The sequence below is a fragment of the Herpailurus yagouaroundi genome, unplaced genomic scaffold (genome assembly GCF_014898765.1).
Source record: "Herpailurus yagouaroundi ecotype Mexico unplaced genomic scaffold, PumYag 210, whole genome shotgun sequence".
Lineage (NCBI taxonomy): Eukaryota > Metazoa > Chordata > Mammalia > Carnivora > Felidae > Herpailurus > Herpailurus yagouaroundi.
Window position 1 is genome coordinate 19382846 of NW_024412441.1, and position 16899 is coordinate 19399744.

Sequence of the window (16899 nt, forward strand, 5' to 3'; positions counted from 1 at the left end):
GAAGGAAAGACACATAGATCAGTAAAGCAGAATGGAGGACTCAGAAATAGCCCTATACAAGTACAGCTGAGTGATTTTTGGTGAAAGTGTAAGATGATTAGTGTAAAATGTTGCTGGAGCAGTTGAGTACCCATAGGTGAAAAAAATTAAAATAGACCATAGATTTAAATATAAAACATTAAAGCACCCAACTTTTAGAAGATAACAAAGGTTTTATTTTCAAGACCTATGGCATGATGAAATGTTCTTAGTCATGACACCAAATGCATGATTCATAAAATCTTGGTAAAGAGTACCACATGAAAATTAGTTTTTTTTCCTTTAATAAAAATGCTGTTAAATGGATGAAAAAGTGAGCTACAGACTGGAAGAACATATGTATAAACCATATTTGACCAATGACTCATAGAGAACATAAAAAGAGTTCTCAAAATTCAACATTCAGTGCTATTAGAAAATGGGCAAACAATATGAACAGACATTTCACAGAGTAGTACTATGAATGACAAACACATGAAAAAATGTGTAATTAACCTATCCTTTAAGAAAATGCAAATGAAAATAATTATGGGGCACGTGGGTGGCTCAGTCAGTTAAGTGTCTGACTTCACTTCAGGTCATGATCTCAGGCCCCACATCTGCCTCTGCTGACAGCTCAGAGCCTGGAGCCTGCTTCTGATTTTGTGTCTCCCTCTCTCTACCCCTCCCCTGCTCGTCCGTTGTCTCTCTTTGTCTCTCAAAAATAAATAAATGTTAATAAATTAAAAAAAGAAAAAAACTATTATGATATTACCACTTAATTTATTAGAGTATCTTAAAGGGAAAGTAGCCATAATATCAAATACTGACTAGGATGTGAAAAAAATGGTTATCTCCATACGTTGCTGGTGTGAATATTAAATGGTAAACCCACTTTAGAAAGTAGCTTTGCTGTTCTTAAAAATCTACACATAACAGTATGTTTAATACCTTTATTTTTTAAGGCCATTAAGTCATAACATTTTTATGGTCTTGATGGAAAAATGTGGCTTGTAAAAACATGAGTCGAGTACAATAGAAATTGCTTTTTATTTCTGTAAATCGGTAATAAGTTTAGAATAAAGGATTGGGGGCTGTCACAGGAAACATTATTAGGACTGTTACAGCCTTATTAAAGGAAAAAGTGGTTTGCAGAAAGACATACCTACAGAAAAATATTTTTTACAGATTCCTTAAAGCTTTTAAAGCTTTTGTTATCACCACGGCTGCATTTTAGGTTTGACTCTTAAGTTTATTGAAATCGTAAGCTGTAGTTTATAGTGGGTAGGTATAGGAGTAGCACTGAAAATGTAGGTATACTCTAAAGTTTCAGCTTAGGGGCGCCTGGGTGGCTTATTTGGTTAAGCGTCCCACTGTTGATTTAGGCTCAGGTCATGATCTCATGGTTCGTGAGATTAAGCCCCCGCGTTGGGTTCTGTGCTGACAGCACGGAACCAGCTTGGGGTGTGTTGTCTGTCTGTCTGTCTGTCTGTCTCTCTCTCTCTCTCTCTCTCTCTCTCGTTCTCTTTGTCTCTCAAAATAAATAAACTTTTAAAAACCAAATTTCAATGTTTTGGCTTAAATCACTAATATGATACGTATGTTGTTTTCATGTCCTGACATTGTAATATGGTTTACTCTTTAGGACCTTTTCCTGAGTCTGGAGCAGCAAGTTCAGTACGTATCAAAGGAACACTTGAGAAACCATTGTGGTTAAGACTTAAGTTTTGTTATATATCACTGATATATTTTGTAGCTATGTTTGAATTTTTCAAATAATGTCAGACACTTGATTATTTCCCATTTTTAGAGAAGGCAGCACAATTCTGGTGTCAGATTTGGGCTTGAGTTCCTGGCATACTATTTTCTAGCCTTTTGTAAATTCTTTTTATCATCTTTAAGCTTAACTTCATAGAGTTGTTGTGAGGAGTAAATGATACATAGTATGTCTAGTGGTTGAACAGCACAGTGCTTTGATATATGATAAGCACTCAAAAATTGTCAGTCTTTTATAACTGGCCAGAAGAAGCCTTTCAGACTCAACAGCATACAGATGTAGTCCTATATACTGTTACTCTGGAGATGTTTGTTAATGAGTGGTCTGGAAATATATCCAGTCACAAGCTATTCTGATGAGATGAATATAGTTCAGGTAAGAGATGGCAGATTTTTGGAGGTGAGGTGACAAGCTTCAATCATTAACCATCTTCCCATCTCACCCTGTTTTTATAAGCTGCTGTGGTGTGACATAGTGGCAGAAATGCCTTTGGAGAGTGCTGGTTGAGCTTGGCTAGGCTTTGGTTTCTGTTACTTAATGAGACCTAAGGATGGTTCTTGATTCTTTCCCTTCTATATACAATACATCCAGTTGGTCACTTAAGTGCTACTGATTGATCCCCTTAATATTTATCTTCTATCATCTTGCTTGCAGCTACTACAAGTCAGGTGTTTATCATTTCTCATTATAATTAACTATAAAAGCTCCTACCAACTGGTTTTCCTGCTTCCTAACTAGTTGGGATTCTGCCCTGCTACTCATACCAAAGGTAGCTTTCTAAAATGCAAATTTGACTTTGTAAGCAGAGTTAAGAGCTCTGACAGTAGAATCAGAACTTCTGGGTTCAAATTCCATCTCTTCCTTGTGTGATCCTAAGTTAAATTCTCTGTACCTTGGTTTCTACATTTATTAAGAAGAATATTTCAAATCGAACCCACAGTCATCTGGAAAGATGGCTAAAGATACACTGCTAAACTCCTAGCCCATTACTGGGTCCCTTGATCTTGGGTTGGATCACGAAATCCATAACTTATGAAAAACATCTCAGTTGGTTCAGATACCCCTTTATGAGTCTTCCTAAGATACCATGCACTTTGTCTTTAGGTTTTTGTACTCCTTGTGTCTGATGGGCACACCTACTTTGTCCAGCTAACTCTTGTTCCTCCTTCAGTACTTGGTTCCAGGTCTGTCCTCAACCAGGAAGGGTCTGACTTTCTGATTGTGGATTTCGTGCTTTAGGAAGTCATCTCTAGTGCTCAGTGTTCTATAATCTTCCTCAAATACACTGTCTAAAATATAGGAAAAAGGTAATATATTTGTTGTAGACAACTATTATAAAAGCATAAATTTCTTCACTGGTTGGCATTTGGCATTTTGCAAATTTCTGGCTTACTGATTTGATGTCTCTTCTAAGATTCTTGGGAATAAATTTTATATCCTCGGTGTCTTGTAAATCTTAAAATTGTATTAAAATTATTAATCTTAAAATCTAAAAGTTATTTTTTTAGGAAATTTTCTTTACTGAAATGAAACATCTTTATAACAAGGTCTGCAGAGTGGGGGTCATGATGCATCAAGTCTTTGTTTTCTTATTGTATCATTTATTTGGATTCATCTACCTTTCATATTTGTACATCTTTGACCTCCTGGATTTTCTGTAGTTTTTAACCGAAACTTAGTTTGATTTATTCCAGTATTTGTAGGTGAGGACATTGTGGGATAGAACCAGAAATGAAATCAAGAATGTAAAACATTGTGAGATTTGGTTCTGGGGTTTTAGATGTTTTTGTGTTTTATTTAGTGAATCATTTCTAATTCATTTAGATTTGGATGTGTGGTTGTCTTGCTCAAGGCATTCAAACTTTGTGCATCTTAGTTTTCCTGTTGGTAAAGTGACAGACTAGATGGTCTCTAAAGTTTCTTCCAGCTCTAAAATTTTTGCTATTCCAAGGAAAAATTGAATAGGTGTTCAAATATTTAGCTGTTGCTATTACAAATAAAGTAATAAGACTCATTTTATCTTTTAAGCTCTCTCCATTTTATAAATAATTCCTTTAGGCACATATAAACTTTGTTATCAGCAAAAGTTAATTTCTTTCTCTTGTTTACCTAGATTTTCCTGGACCTCCTGATTATAGTTCTTTCTGATTTGAGCGTGTTCTCGAAATAGATGCGGGAGGCTGATAAGTAGATACAACTCAAGTGTTGTCATGAAAGAACTTGCCAAATGATTTTTGTCACTGGGCTGCTAATGAGAAAAGTCAAAATGATACATGTTTCTGTTAATGTGGTAGATTATTTTGCTCTTGAGTAACATTTAGGTCTTCTTTGTTTTCATTTAAGTGCCAAGGATGACATTGATCTTGATGCCTTGGCTGCAGAAATAGAAGGAGCTGGTGCTGCCAAGGAACAGGAACCTCAAAAGTCAAAGGGGAAAAAGAAAAAGGAGAAAAAAAGGCAAGACTTTGAGTAAGTGTATTTTAAATATATTTGATTTTTATTAGCTTTGGTATTAGATTCACTTATTAAATTGTTGCCTCAAAATATATTTTAATCCTTTCTAGTGAAGATGATATCCTAAAAGAACTGGAAGAATTGTCTTGGGAAGCTCAAGGCATCAAAGCTGACAGAGAAAGTGCTGCAGTAAAGGTGAAAGACCCTTGTTACCTATTCTGCATCCTAGTGCCAGTTTTAGGGAGCTGCCTTTTAGAAGCTTTCGAGCAGTGTGAATATGTTAATTAAAAGTTTCTATAGATTCTGCTGCCAAAGGGGGAAAACAATTTTTAAGAAAGAAATACGTTGTAAAACCCAACACAGATACAAAGACATTTTATTTGGGATTTCAGAGGTATTTTGTGATATGTTGCTCATTCACAATTGGTACATTTGGAGATAAAATGTTCCTGTCTCTGTCTCCAGTGTTCTTTGATCTTTCTTTTTCATTTTTTGAATTTGGATAACCTAAAGTAATTGGAAAGTGATAGACATATTTTTTTTCATTCAGGTTCCTTGTAGGCTTTGTATACCATTTGAAGAAGGTAGTAAATGTGGACTGATGATTAGTACTTGTTTCAGAGCACCTGGATTCTGAAATTTACAGTGAATGTGAAATGTGCCTGAGGTCTAGGCTAGCTTCTGGTACTTGATTGAGTTTTATATTCTTGAAAAAAACGACCTTATTTTGAAGTTATTTGGAGAATTTTTTCTATGCATACTTAATAAAGTACATGATTGAGGAGTCTCAGTTATTTTAAAACATAAAATATAACAATATTTTTAACAATGGAATTGTTTTAGCCAACAGAAAATAATGAAGAAGAATCCACCTCAAAACAAGATAAAAAAAAGAAAGGACAGAAAGGCAAAAAACAAAGTTTTGATGATAATGATAGTGAAGAATGGGAAGATAAAGATTCAAAATCAAAAAAATCTGCAAAGCCAAAAGTGGAAATGTACTCTGGGAGTGATGATGATGATGATGATTTTAATAAACTTTCTAAAAAAGCTAAAGGGAAAGCTCAGAAATCAAGTAAAAAAGGGGATGGCTCAGAAGATGATGAGGATAACAGTAAAAGAATTAAAGAGCGTTCCAGAGTAAATTCTTCGGGTGGAAGTGGTGATGAATCAGATGAATTTTTGCAGTCTAGAAAAGGACAGAAAAAAAATCAAAAAAATAAGCCAGGTCCTAATGTGGAGAGTGGGAATGAAGATGACGACTCCTCCTTCAGAATTAAGACAGTGGCCCAAAAGAAGGCAGAAAAGAAAGAACGGGAAAGAAAAAAGCGAGATGAAGAAAAAGCAAAACTGCGGAAGCTGAAAGAAAAAGAAGAGCTAGAGACTGGGAAAAAGGATCAGAGTAAACAATCTCAAAAGAAACCTGAAGAAGAAACTATAAAATCCAAAGTGACCCTTGATGTTGGAGCAGTCCCTACTTCTGAAGAGAAAGAGACTCCCACAGCTGCTGAAGGTTGGTAATATTATTAAGGAAAGGGCTGTAGGCTTGGACTCACAGTCTGAGTTTAGCCCCAAGGTCATTTTTTTTTAAGTTTATGTATTTATTCTGAGAGAGAGTGTGTGCTCACATGTGCGCAAGCAGGGGTGAAGTGGAGGGGAGAGAGAATCCCAAGCAGGCTCTGCTGTAAGCGTGGAGCCCACTGCAGGGCTTGATCTCACGACTTGTGAGATGATGACCTGAGCCGAATGAAAATCAAGAGTTGTGGGGCGCCTGGGTGGCGCAGTCGGTTGAGCGTCCGACTTCAGCCAGGTCACGATCTCGCGGTCCGTGGGTTCGAGCCCCGCGTCGGGCTCTGGGCTGATGGCTCGGAGCCTGGAGCCTGTTTCCGATTCTGTGTCTCCCTCTCTCTCTCTCTGCCCCTCCCCTGTTCACTCTCTGTCTCTCTCTGTCCCAAAAATAAATAAACGTTGAAAAAAAAGAGTTGGACACTTAACCAACTGAGCCACCCAGGTGGCCCCAGAAATTTTGTTTTTTGTCCTTGGTTGTAAAGGGACTTAAGTTGTAAGAAGTGTTAAAAAAAATTTTTTTAATGTTTATTTATTTTGAGAGAGACAGACAAACAGCGTAAGCATGGGAGGGGCAGAGAAAGAGGGAGACACAGAAACTGAAGCAGGCTCCAGGCTCTGAGCTGTCAGCACAGAGCCCCATGCCAGGCTTAAACCCACGAACTGTGAGATCATGACCTGAGCCGAAGTCAGTTACTTAACCGACTGAACCACCCAGGTGGGAAGAAGCCTTTTTAAAATTACATCTAGGGATGCTTGCGTGGCTCATTGGGTTAAGCATCCAACTGTTGATCTCAGGGTCATGAGTTCAAGCCCTATATTGGACTCCAAGCTGGGCATGAAGCTTACTTTAATTAATTAAGAAAGTAAGTAAGTACTTTTGATTTTCATTGTTAAACATTTATATATATATATATATATATATATAGTTTAAAGTGTCTAAAATGGTTTGTGTACAGACTAGGATTTTTATAGAATTTCACTGTGAAAACAGTTTCGGTGCTGACAAATACTGGAAGGTCTAAAGTGATATATTCCTTTTGATGTCTCAGTATCAGATAAGGAATTCTTTTCCTGTTTTTAAAAGCCCAATTTAATCTATGAAATACAAAAGCAAAAACATGCTAAAATTAATTACCATTTTTTAAGCAACTGTGAGCCAAGTTTTGTTTTCTTTTTTGGTAGAACCAATTAATAAAAAGTAAGCTTTCTAGCTAGAATTCTTCTTTTTCAGAAGAATAAAGATCAAATGATTCATACAGCTTGTTTAAAAAAATTTTTCTTTTCAATGTTTATTTATTTTTGAGAGAAAGAGAGAGTGCAAGTAGGGGAGGGGCAGAGAGAGAGGGAGACAGAGAATCTGAAGCAGGCTCCAGGCTCTGAGCTGTCAGCACAGAGCCCTATGTGAGGCTCGAAGTCTCAAACTGCGAGATCATGACCTGAGCCGAAGTCGGACGCTTAGCCGACTGAGCCACCCAGGTGCCCCTCATACAGCTTTTTTTAAGACTAGAAAACTTTTAATGGAAAAATTGACATATCTTTTTTAACCAAATTTGTATTATCTGGACATCTTTGAAGAGTAATACCACAAAAGTAGCTTCATAAACTTTAATTCTTTAGCATAATGCTCTAGAGTTCTTGGAAGATAGTTATCTATATTTTTATATTTTATCTTTTTTTTTAAATGTTTTTATTAATTTATTTTTGAGACAGAGAGAGACAGAGCATGAGAAGGGGAGGGACAGAGAGAGAGGGAGACACAGAATCCGAAGCAGGCTCCAGGCTCTGAGCTGACAGCACAGAGCCCGACGCAGGGCTCGAACTCACGGAGTGTGAGATCATGACCTGAGCTGAAGTCAGATGCTCAACCGACTGAGCCACCCAGGTGCCCCTATATTTTATTTTTCTAATATCCCCTTAAGGTAGGCATCATTCCTATCCCCCTCTTCTTTAAAAAAAAATATTTTTTTATGTTTTTATTTTATTTTTGAGAGAGAGTGCGAACGGCGTTGGGGCAGAGAGACAGGGAGACACAATTTGAAGCAGGCCCCAGGCTCTGAGCTGTTGGCACAGAGCCTGACGTGGGGCTGAACTCACGACTGTGAGATCATGCCCTGAGCTGAAGTCAGACACTTAACCAGCTGAGCCACCAAGGCGCCCCCATCCTCTTTTAGAAGTAAAACTATCTACTAAATTTCCGCAGGAATTAAGATACCATGGGTTAAGTGATACATTAGATACAGTATGTCTTCTTCCTGCTGACTGAATCCTCCTGTCTTATTGGATATCCCAGGACAATTTAGAGCAACTAAATTGAAGCCAACTCAGTTTTTTGGAGCTGTTCTGTACCTCTCGAGAAACCTTACCCTGCTGCTGGCATCAACCTCAGCCCAATATGGTCTTTGAATTCTGGGGGCTGCTTATCACTGTTAGGAAACCACTTTTTAAAAAACACTTTGCCTCTGTTCTTTTTTGGTAGATGACAATGAAGGAGACAAAAAGAAAAAAGATAAGAAGAAAAAGAAAGGAGAAAAGGAAGAAAAAGAGAAGGAGAAGAAAAAAGGACCTAGCAAAGCCACAGTTAAAGCTATGCAAGAAGCTCTGGCTAAGCTTAAAGAAGAAGAAGAACGACAAAAGAGAGAAGAGGAGGAACGCATAAAACGGCTTGAAGAGTTAGAAGCTAAACGTAAAGAAGAGGTATGTTTTCATGAAGTTGTGTTTAATTTAAAGTCTGTGCTCTGTAAGATATCTTTAATCTCCTTATTCTAAAAATGTCATAGTTGTATGGTAATTCAATTACATTATTATTCAGATGTAAACAATAAGATGAAGCAATATAGAAAATTCTACCTTTATTTACTTAGGTGCAGAAGTTGGTTATATATCCACTCCAATACTTGGTCTACTCTCATATGATGTTAATTAATAATTATGTACACTGTTGAAGTATTTTCATTTGTGGCATCTGGGTATTTCAGTCAGTTAAGCATCCAACTCTTGATTTCAGCCCAGGTCACGATCTTACAGTTTGTGGGTTCGAGCCCTGCATTGGGATTCTCTCTCTTCCTCTCTCTCTGCCCCTCCTTTGCTCGTGTTGTCGCAAACATAATTAAGTAAACATTTAAAAAATAATATTTATTTTCATTTGGGTATTCATAATGTAATACTTTGCATGTATTTCAAGAGCTTTGTTTGAATTTGTGTTCTTGACATTTAAATTTCATAATTATGTCAATACAATTTTTGTCTGATATGTACTCCTATGCAGGAAAGACTAGAACAAGAAAAGAGAGAAAGGAAAAAGCAAAAAGAAAAAGAACGAAAAGAACGCTTGAAAAAAGAAGGGAAACTTTTAACTAAATCCCAGAGAGAAGCCAGAGCCAGAGCTGAAGCTACTCTTAAACTTCTACAAGCTCAGGGTAAGTAGTATTTTTAACTAACTGAATAGTCTAGAAGCTTCTGTCATGCAGTTATAGGTCTGTAATGGTCAAAAGGGGAGTAGAAGTCAGAGAATTTCTATGAAAATGCTGTGGAAAAAGTCAAATAACAATGTAAAGAAGAGGGACACCTGGTTGGCTCAGTTGGTAGACCATGCATCTCTTTGTTTCAGGGCATGCATTCAAGCCCCAGGTTGGGTATAGAGCTTACTTAAAGAAAAGTGTAAAGAACAGGTAAGATAGTTACATTATTTAGGGAGGTGACTTCTATATGATGATGAAAATTTATGTGTAAATGATAGTATGTCTGTAAATAAGTTTTTGTTTCCCCCACAATAAACAAAGAGAATACAGTAAAATCAATCACCAAGTATCTGTTACTCAGTTTCAACAATTGTCAGTATTTAACCGTTCTTGTTTTCTCGCTCTCCACTGACTTTTTTTTCCTCAAGTATTTTAAAGTGAATTTTAAACACCATGTTATTTTACTCCTTTTTACTTTATTATTTTACTCCTATTTTACTAACAAATGAGGACTTTTTTTTTTTACATTAAGTAGATTTTGTATTACATATAACAAAATTAATTTCTCAATAGCATCTGGTTGTATATGTATAGTTTTTCCTCTTAAATCCACAGTGTTTTTTATAATTTGTTTGTTTGAATCAGGATCCAGATTAGATCCACACGTTGCCTTTGGTTGATATGTCTGTCTCTCACTGATACTATTACCCATTCTTGGTTTCGGTATGCCATTTATTAGTTGTAGATACTGGGTTATTTGGAATTTCTCATATTCTGAATTTGTTTAATTGCATTCTCCTGGTCTTGGCTAATAAACTTCTCTATCTGTTAAAATTTGCTATATCTAGCAGCTTGGCTTTTCCAAGTGGTACTATGTACTTCCTGTTGCCTCATGTCCGGAGGCATGTGATCTGGTTGTCTTACTTTTGGTGATACCAAGATTGATTATTGGGTTAGGTATTGGCAGCTTTGTCCATTATACAAGTAATCCACTGATTTTTCACCTAATAATTTAATATCCAATTAGTGATCATTGCCTGTATCAAGGAGCTCATTAGGAATTGCAGAGTTGTGATATACTGTCATTCCTTTTGCATTTATTAGCTATAATCTTTGTTTAAAGAAAAACTTTGCCTGAAATACAGTTCACTCAGGAAAGCCAGGATAAATGCTTAATTATTTTCCTTCATTAATCCTCAGGATAATAAATTGATGTCTTAGCAACTTCCAAAGGTGATCAGTGAGTGTAATTTTGTTTTTTGGATCTGTATTATTTTAATGGGGTTTTATATAATTTACATGTTTTTATCTCATGAAATCATTTATATTTTTTAATACTCAAAATTGTCCCATCTTTGGCCAGCGGGACCTCATTTAGGTTGGTCCCTCTGGTTTTTTTCCACACAACCACAGTATTCTTTGACCTCTACCTCACTTTCTAACACAACAAGGTATCTATGGTACATCTTACACATTTTCTGCCCTAGACCTGAAATCACCTGTTTATACAAGGAGCCCTAGTTCTTTTAGTTTAGAGACCGTAATCTGGACGTGTAATTATGTTTCTGACAGATAAGATGATTTAAAATAGTTTCTCTGCTCCATTGAGAAGAATATTGAGAAGAAGACCTCTCTTAATTTCTTGTTCTTACATTTCACAGATTTTTATATGACTAATTTTGGTGCTTTTGCTATAATTACAGTAATAGGTACCATTTATTGCGTATTTATTAAGTAACTGATATTGTCATAAATCTTTGACATTGTCTCTTTCCTTATAAGAATCTAATAAGTATTTTCATTCCCATCATTCATTCCCAAATTCCAAGTTTAAATTTTTTTTTTTTCAACGTTTATTTATTTTTGGGACAGAGAGAGACAGAGCATGAATGGGGGAGGGGCAGAGAGAGAGGGAGACACAGAATCGGAAACAGGCTCCAGGCTCTGAGCCATCAGCCCAGAGCCCAACGCGGGGCTCGAACTCCCGGACCACGAGATCGTGACCTGGCTGAAGTCGGACGCTTAACCGACTGCGCCACCCAGGCGCCCCCCAAATTCCAAGTTTAAACTGTTTGCCCAGTGTCATGGAGCTGAGATTTAAACTGATCTGTGTGACCACCTCTTTATTATGCATTATATGTTCAGCTGACAGCAGTAAATGTAGAGAAACACAGTACTTGGCTCAAAAAGTTTATTCTTAATTGGGGATGTAGTTTTTTAAAGATGAAATTAGAGAACAAATATGAGTACAACTAGCACCCAGATACGAGATTTGACTGGTGACTATTTGGATGTCTAAAAGCACTCATGTAGAAATTGGGATGGGACCAAGCAGGGAATAATTTTCCATTCTTAGAAATGTTTTATGGAGTAGTTTGACTTGTACTTATGAGATTAGATGAAAATTATAATTAAGTAGACACTGCCCCCAATGTGGGGCTTGAACTCATGACCCTAAGATCAAGAGCTAGCCAAGAACGGGCGCGCGCCGGCCGTAATTTAATATGATGATCATTAGGACGGGTTTGGAAGAGATGGTCTCTCGAGTGGCATCTCTCCCCTTGGGCTCTTATTTTTCATAATGTTGCTCAATATTTGTCCTCTTACTGATTCCCAATGTATTGATAAAAAGTCCAAGCTCCTTAGCTTGATATTAAAGGCCTCCATAGTATGCTCATTGAGTCATCTCAAAAGAAGCTACAGTGTTTTGTTTCACCGTATCTTTCAAAGCTACCTTGTTGGGTAAAGATCAGGTCCCACATTCATTACCTAGAACAATATAAAACTTATTTATTGAGCCCAAAATGTGTTTGAGAGTGTAGGTATCTGCCGGTGTTTTCTGATAATTACTCTGAATCGTGTAGCAAATAGCATTTTCAGTCAGTTCTATAGCCTTTAGCCTATTAACTACTAACCGTATAGCAAGTACTTTACAAATAATTTGAAATTAATTCACTTCAGGCAAAGAGTTTCTGTGTGAATTTGATTGTAATAATCTCAGTTTGCAAGGTGAATGGAATATCTGAACACACGTTGATGTTGACTACAAATATAACAGTTTATTAAACATTCCCTAACTCGAAGAATAGTCTGTTGATTAAGTCTGCAGTGTTGTTGTGACCACCCTTCAGTTCATATAACTTACAGTTTCCCCTCCCAGGTCCCTGCTTTTACTTACTAGGGGTAGGCTGCTGGGCAGGGATATCTCTGGTCAACTGGATTATCTCCACATTGTCAGCTGGCTTTATCCTTTTATTTTAGTTTGTCTTACCAAATGATAGCTCTGATTTTATAATTCTGGTCAATCTCATTACTTACATACATGCGTTCATTCAGTACTTTAAAGTTAAGAACATTTTAAGTGATTTCTTTCTGTTAATGACTTCATTCAAGACCCCACAGTAAATAGTTTTTATTGTTTTATAAAATTTCTGCCCTATGTGAGACTGTGTCAGTAATCCAGCAAATGGAAAGTAACCTCTCTTAGGAGTTTGTTATAGGAATGGAGAGGAAGGATTGTAATAGAGAACCATTCCATGTCTGGGATTTACTAGTAACTGTTGACTGACGAAGATGTATTCTCCTCAGATTCAGTAATGTTACTTGCAGATCAGATTTGACATTGGTTTGTACTGCCATGTCTTAATTTGACAAAATTTATTTGTTTGCCCTATTTAAGAGAAAATATGAAGTGTTCAAAACTGGATAGTAAGAACCATGAATTCAAATAAAAACAGATTTATGATCTGACACTAACCTTTTCATTTTGGATAAGTCACTTTCTCATTGAATCTTACTTTTGACCAGCTTTTGACCAGCTGTGAAGCTGGCCATAGTTGAAAAAAAGTAAACTTAATGACTTTGTTTTGTAATGGTAATGAAACTTCTGTTATACTTAGTTTTTTATTTGTATTGTAACAAATTTAGTAGCTTAAAAAGGCACAAAATTTATTACTTTGAAATTCTCTAAATCAGATGTCTGATGTGGGTCTCACTGGTTTAAGGTGTTGGCAGGCCTGCATTCCTTTCTGGAGTTTCTAGGGTAGAACCAATTCCCTTGTTGTCTTCTAGAGGCATTCATATTAACTTGGTTCATGATGCCCTTCTTTCATTTTCAGAGCCATCAGTATTGCATAATGCTGACTATTTTTCCATGGGTACATCATCCTCTGACTTCAGCCTGTACCTCAGACAAAGGTTCTTCATTTTTAAAGGATCTCATGCAGTTGATTAGGTTGGGCTCACTTGGATAATCCAGGATAATGTCTCTCATCTCAAGTCCTTAGGCTTATTCACATCTGCAGTGTCTTTTTTGCCATGTTAGGTAACATATTCACATGTCCTGGGGATTAAGACCTGGATGTTTTGGGGCAGGGGGAGGCATTATTCTATTTACTATGCACTTAATTTTCATCTTATTTGTGAGTTCATTACAAAGAAAACATTTTGTGAGTGTCATGTTTTCACTGTATCTTTCAAAGACCAAAATACAGATTTTTAAATATGTTTATGTTAAATGTTTAAATAGAGATCAGTGACCATATTACTCTGAAACATGCTGGAGGTTACCTGATGCTATTTATTTGCCGTGTCTTGTTACTTTAGTGCTTAAATTGGAGAATTCAAGACAAACAAGGCTGATTAATTATATTGATGATGAAAAGGCATATAAATAGTAGCATATTTTTCATTACTACTAAAGTATTTGGAAGAATAGGTGTTAAATTAGGATCTACTCTGGGGCGCCTGGGCGGTTCAGTCAGTTGGGCGGCCGACTTCGGGTCGGGTCATGATTTTGCGGTCCATGAGTTCGAGCCCCGCGTTGGGCTCTGTGCTGACAGCTCAGAGCCTGGAGCCTGTTTCAGATTCTGTGTCTCCCTCTCTCTCTGCCCCTCCCCCATTCATGCTCTGTCTGTCTCTCTCTCAAAAATAAATAAACGTTAAAAAAAAAAAAATTAGGATCTACTTTTAATTTCTCTTGTTTCTGTCAGATTGTTAGAGGCATTTATTCTGAAGTGAAAAGGATAGATTAAAGGTAGAATTTACCTTTTTTTCAACTGTGGCTTCATTTTGGATTTTCTAAATTTTATTGTCTGTTTCAGTTCATAGTCCAAAATTTATGGAGTAAGTAGAGCTAGTGAAGGTTTTTGTGGACCTTGTGGGAGATGTGGGAAAAGGAGTTGTAGAATTTCTGTCCTTTCAGCTGTGAAATTCTTTATATATTTTTACAAAATTTTTAAAGCTTATTTATTTTGAGAGAGAGTGAGCTAGGGAGCACAAGTAGGGGGAGAGGCAGGGAGAGAGACTCCCAAGCAGGCTCTGCATTGTCAACGCAGAGCCCTGCACAGGGCTTGATCCCACAAACCATGAGATGACCTGAGCCCAAATCAAGAGTTGGATGCTTAACCCACTGGGCCATCCATGCACTGCTGTAAAATTCTTAAATTTCTTTGTTCACTTTGAATTGCATACATTGTTGAATGATCATTATTTTTTTTTGTGAGAATTTTTTTAATATTTATTTATTTTGAGAGAGAGAGAGAACGAGAACACAAGTGAAGAAGGGGCAGAGAGAGAGGGAGACACAGAATCTGAAGCAGGCTCTAGGCTCTGAGCTATCAACACAGAGCCCGATGTGGGGCTCAAATTCACAAACTTGTGAGATCATGACCTGAGCCGAAGTCGGATGCTTAACCAACTGAGCCACCCAGGCATTCCGAATGATCATTATTTTTAAAACAGAGTGGTGCACACATGGTTACTTCTTTTTGAAGAGAGGAGTCAGGGAAAGGGGTCTCTGATGTCTGAAGAGTTTGAAGGGACTCCCCCCCCTTTTTTTTTTAACTTTTGAGGCCAAATAGCAGCTCCACTTAAATGGAACTTCAAAACATAAAGGGTAAAGTTCTGAGAGTACCTCATATTTTTTGGCCAGAGGGACGAGAGGGGCTCCTGGGAGCCAGAGAGTGTAGGGGAAATTGCAGGGTGGGGGAGAAGTGACAGAAGAATCCTATAATTCTGTTGATGAATGGACATAAATCCTAGGCTTACTATATAGTTCTGTGTGTTTAGAAGAGACCCAAAAAAGGATAGTCAAAACTTTAAGAACTAATCCATGATATAAACCAGTGCCCAAGACCCATATTTACCTCTATGGCTCATGTATGTACCAGGTAAAATACTGATTCTAAGTATACTGTGGAAAGTCTGTTATAAATGTTCTAATTTCTGTAGCAGCCATTAAATAAGATTAAAACTAAAAGTTAGTAGATAAATTAAAAAGGAAATCTAAAGTATATTCAAATAATCCACAAGAAAGCAGGAGAAGGTGAAAAGGGAAATGGAAAACAGAGGTAACAAATCAAATAATAAAATGATAGACTTAAAACCAACTGCATTGATAATTAAAATATGAATAGTCTAAAGATATCAATTAAAAGAGACTGTCAGAAACCAAGAGCCAGCTAGCTATGTGCTGTCTGCAGTAAATCCACTTTAAGTGTACTGATATAGATAAAATGGTAAAAACAGATACCAAAAGAAAGCTGAAGTTGTTATATTAATCTGAAGTACTTCAGAACAAGTAAAATTACCAAAAATAAAGACCTACATTGCATATGATAAAAAGTGAATGCCTCATAACTTTATAACAATCTTATGTGTACCTAACTACAAATTCACAAACATTCACCAAAATAGACCATTTCTGGGGAGCCATAAAATAAATCCTAAAACATTTAAAAGATTTGAAATCTTACAGTGTTTTCTGGGGGACCAAAGCAGAATTAAACTAGAAATGAATAATAGAAATATATCTACAAAATCAGTAAATATTTAGAAATTAAACCACATTTCTTATTAACCCCTGAGCCCAGGAGAAACTCTTATTGAAAATTAGAAAATATCTTGAATTAGAAGAAAAAAAAAAAAAGAAGGAAAACACAGCATATTAAAATTTGTGGGGTGCAGCTAAAGCAGTTCTTAGAGGGGAATTTGTAGTGTTAAAATGCTTGTTTTAGAAAAAGAAGGTCTCAAATCAATAGTCTAAGCTTCCCATTTAAACTAAAAAAGAAAAAGAGGCAGAAAGAAAAATGCAGAAAACAATGTAGTATAAAACAAGACTTAATAGAGAATCATTGAAACCAAAAGTTAGTACTTTGAAAAGATCAATAAAAATGATAAACTTCTAGATTGGCTAAGAAGAAAAAAGAGACGACACAAATTACTGATACCATGAGGAAAGAGTGGGGAGGGATATCATCATTACAGATTTCCAGGTGTTAAAATGATAAAGCAATATAATGAACACCTCTGTGCTAATAGATTGAAAAGCTTAAGATAAAATAGGGCCATTCCTTAAAAGACACAAACTGTCAAAACTTAAAATCTATCATGATGAAGTGGATTTTATCCTGGGAGTGAAGGCTGGTTCCATTTTGAAAATCAGTAAATGTGTTTAAAGAAGCAAAACTACATGGATGCAGAAAAATCATTTGACAAAATTCAGTAAGCATATATGATAGAAATTCACAAAATAGAAAAGTTCCTTATTTTGCTAAAAGAGATCTACAAAAAAAAATACACAATTGTTGCACTTAATGATGAATTATGGCTGCTAAACCCTAA

At 36.4% G+C, this 16899-nt stretch overlaps 1 protein-coding gene across 3 annotated transcripts in view; it reads left to right on the top strand.

Annotated features, from left to right (window-relative positions):
* The window catches only part of EIF5B (eukaryotic translation initiation factor 5B), a 93863-nt gene that overhangs the window by 30546 nt on the left and 46418 nt on the right, over positions 1 to 16899 (top strand). For 2 of the 3 annotated variants that reach the window (XM_040454027.1, XM_040454029.1), the window contains exons 2-6: positions 4139 to 4264; positions 4360 to 4444; positions 5093 to 5762; positions 8295 to 8512; positions 9084 to 9234. In XM_040454027.1, the coding sequence (XP_040309961.1) occupies positions 4139 to 4264; positions 4360 to 4444; positions 5093 to 5762; positions 8295 to 8512; positions 9084 to 9234 (1250 nt within the window). Of the gene's footprint in view, positions 1 to 1663; positions 1696 to 4138; positions 4265 to 4359; positions 4445 to 5092; positions 5763 to 8294; positions 8513 to 9083; positions 9235 to 16899 lie in introns of all 3 variants that reach the window. The other variant, XM_040454028.1, reaches the window with a different exon arrangement.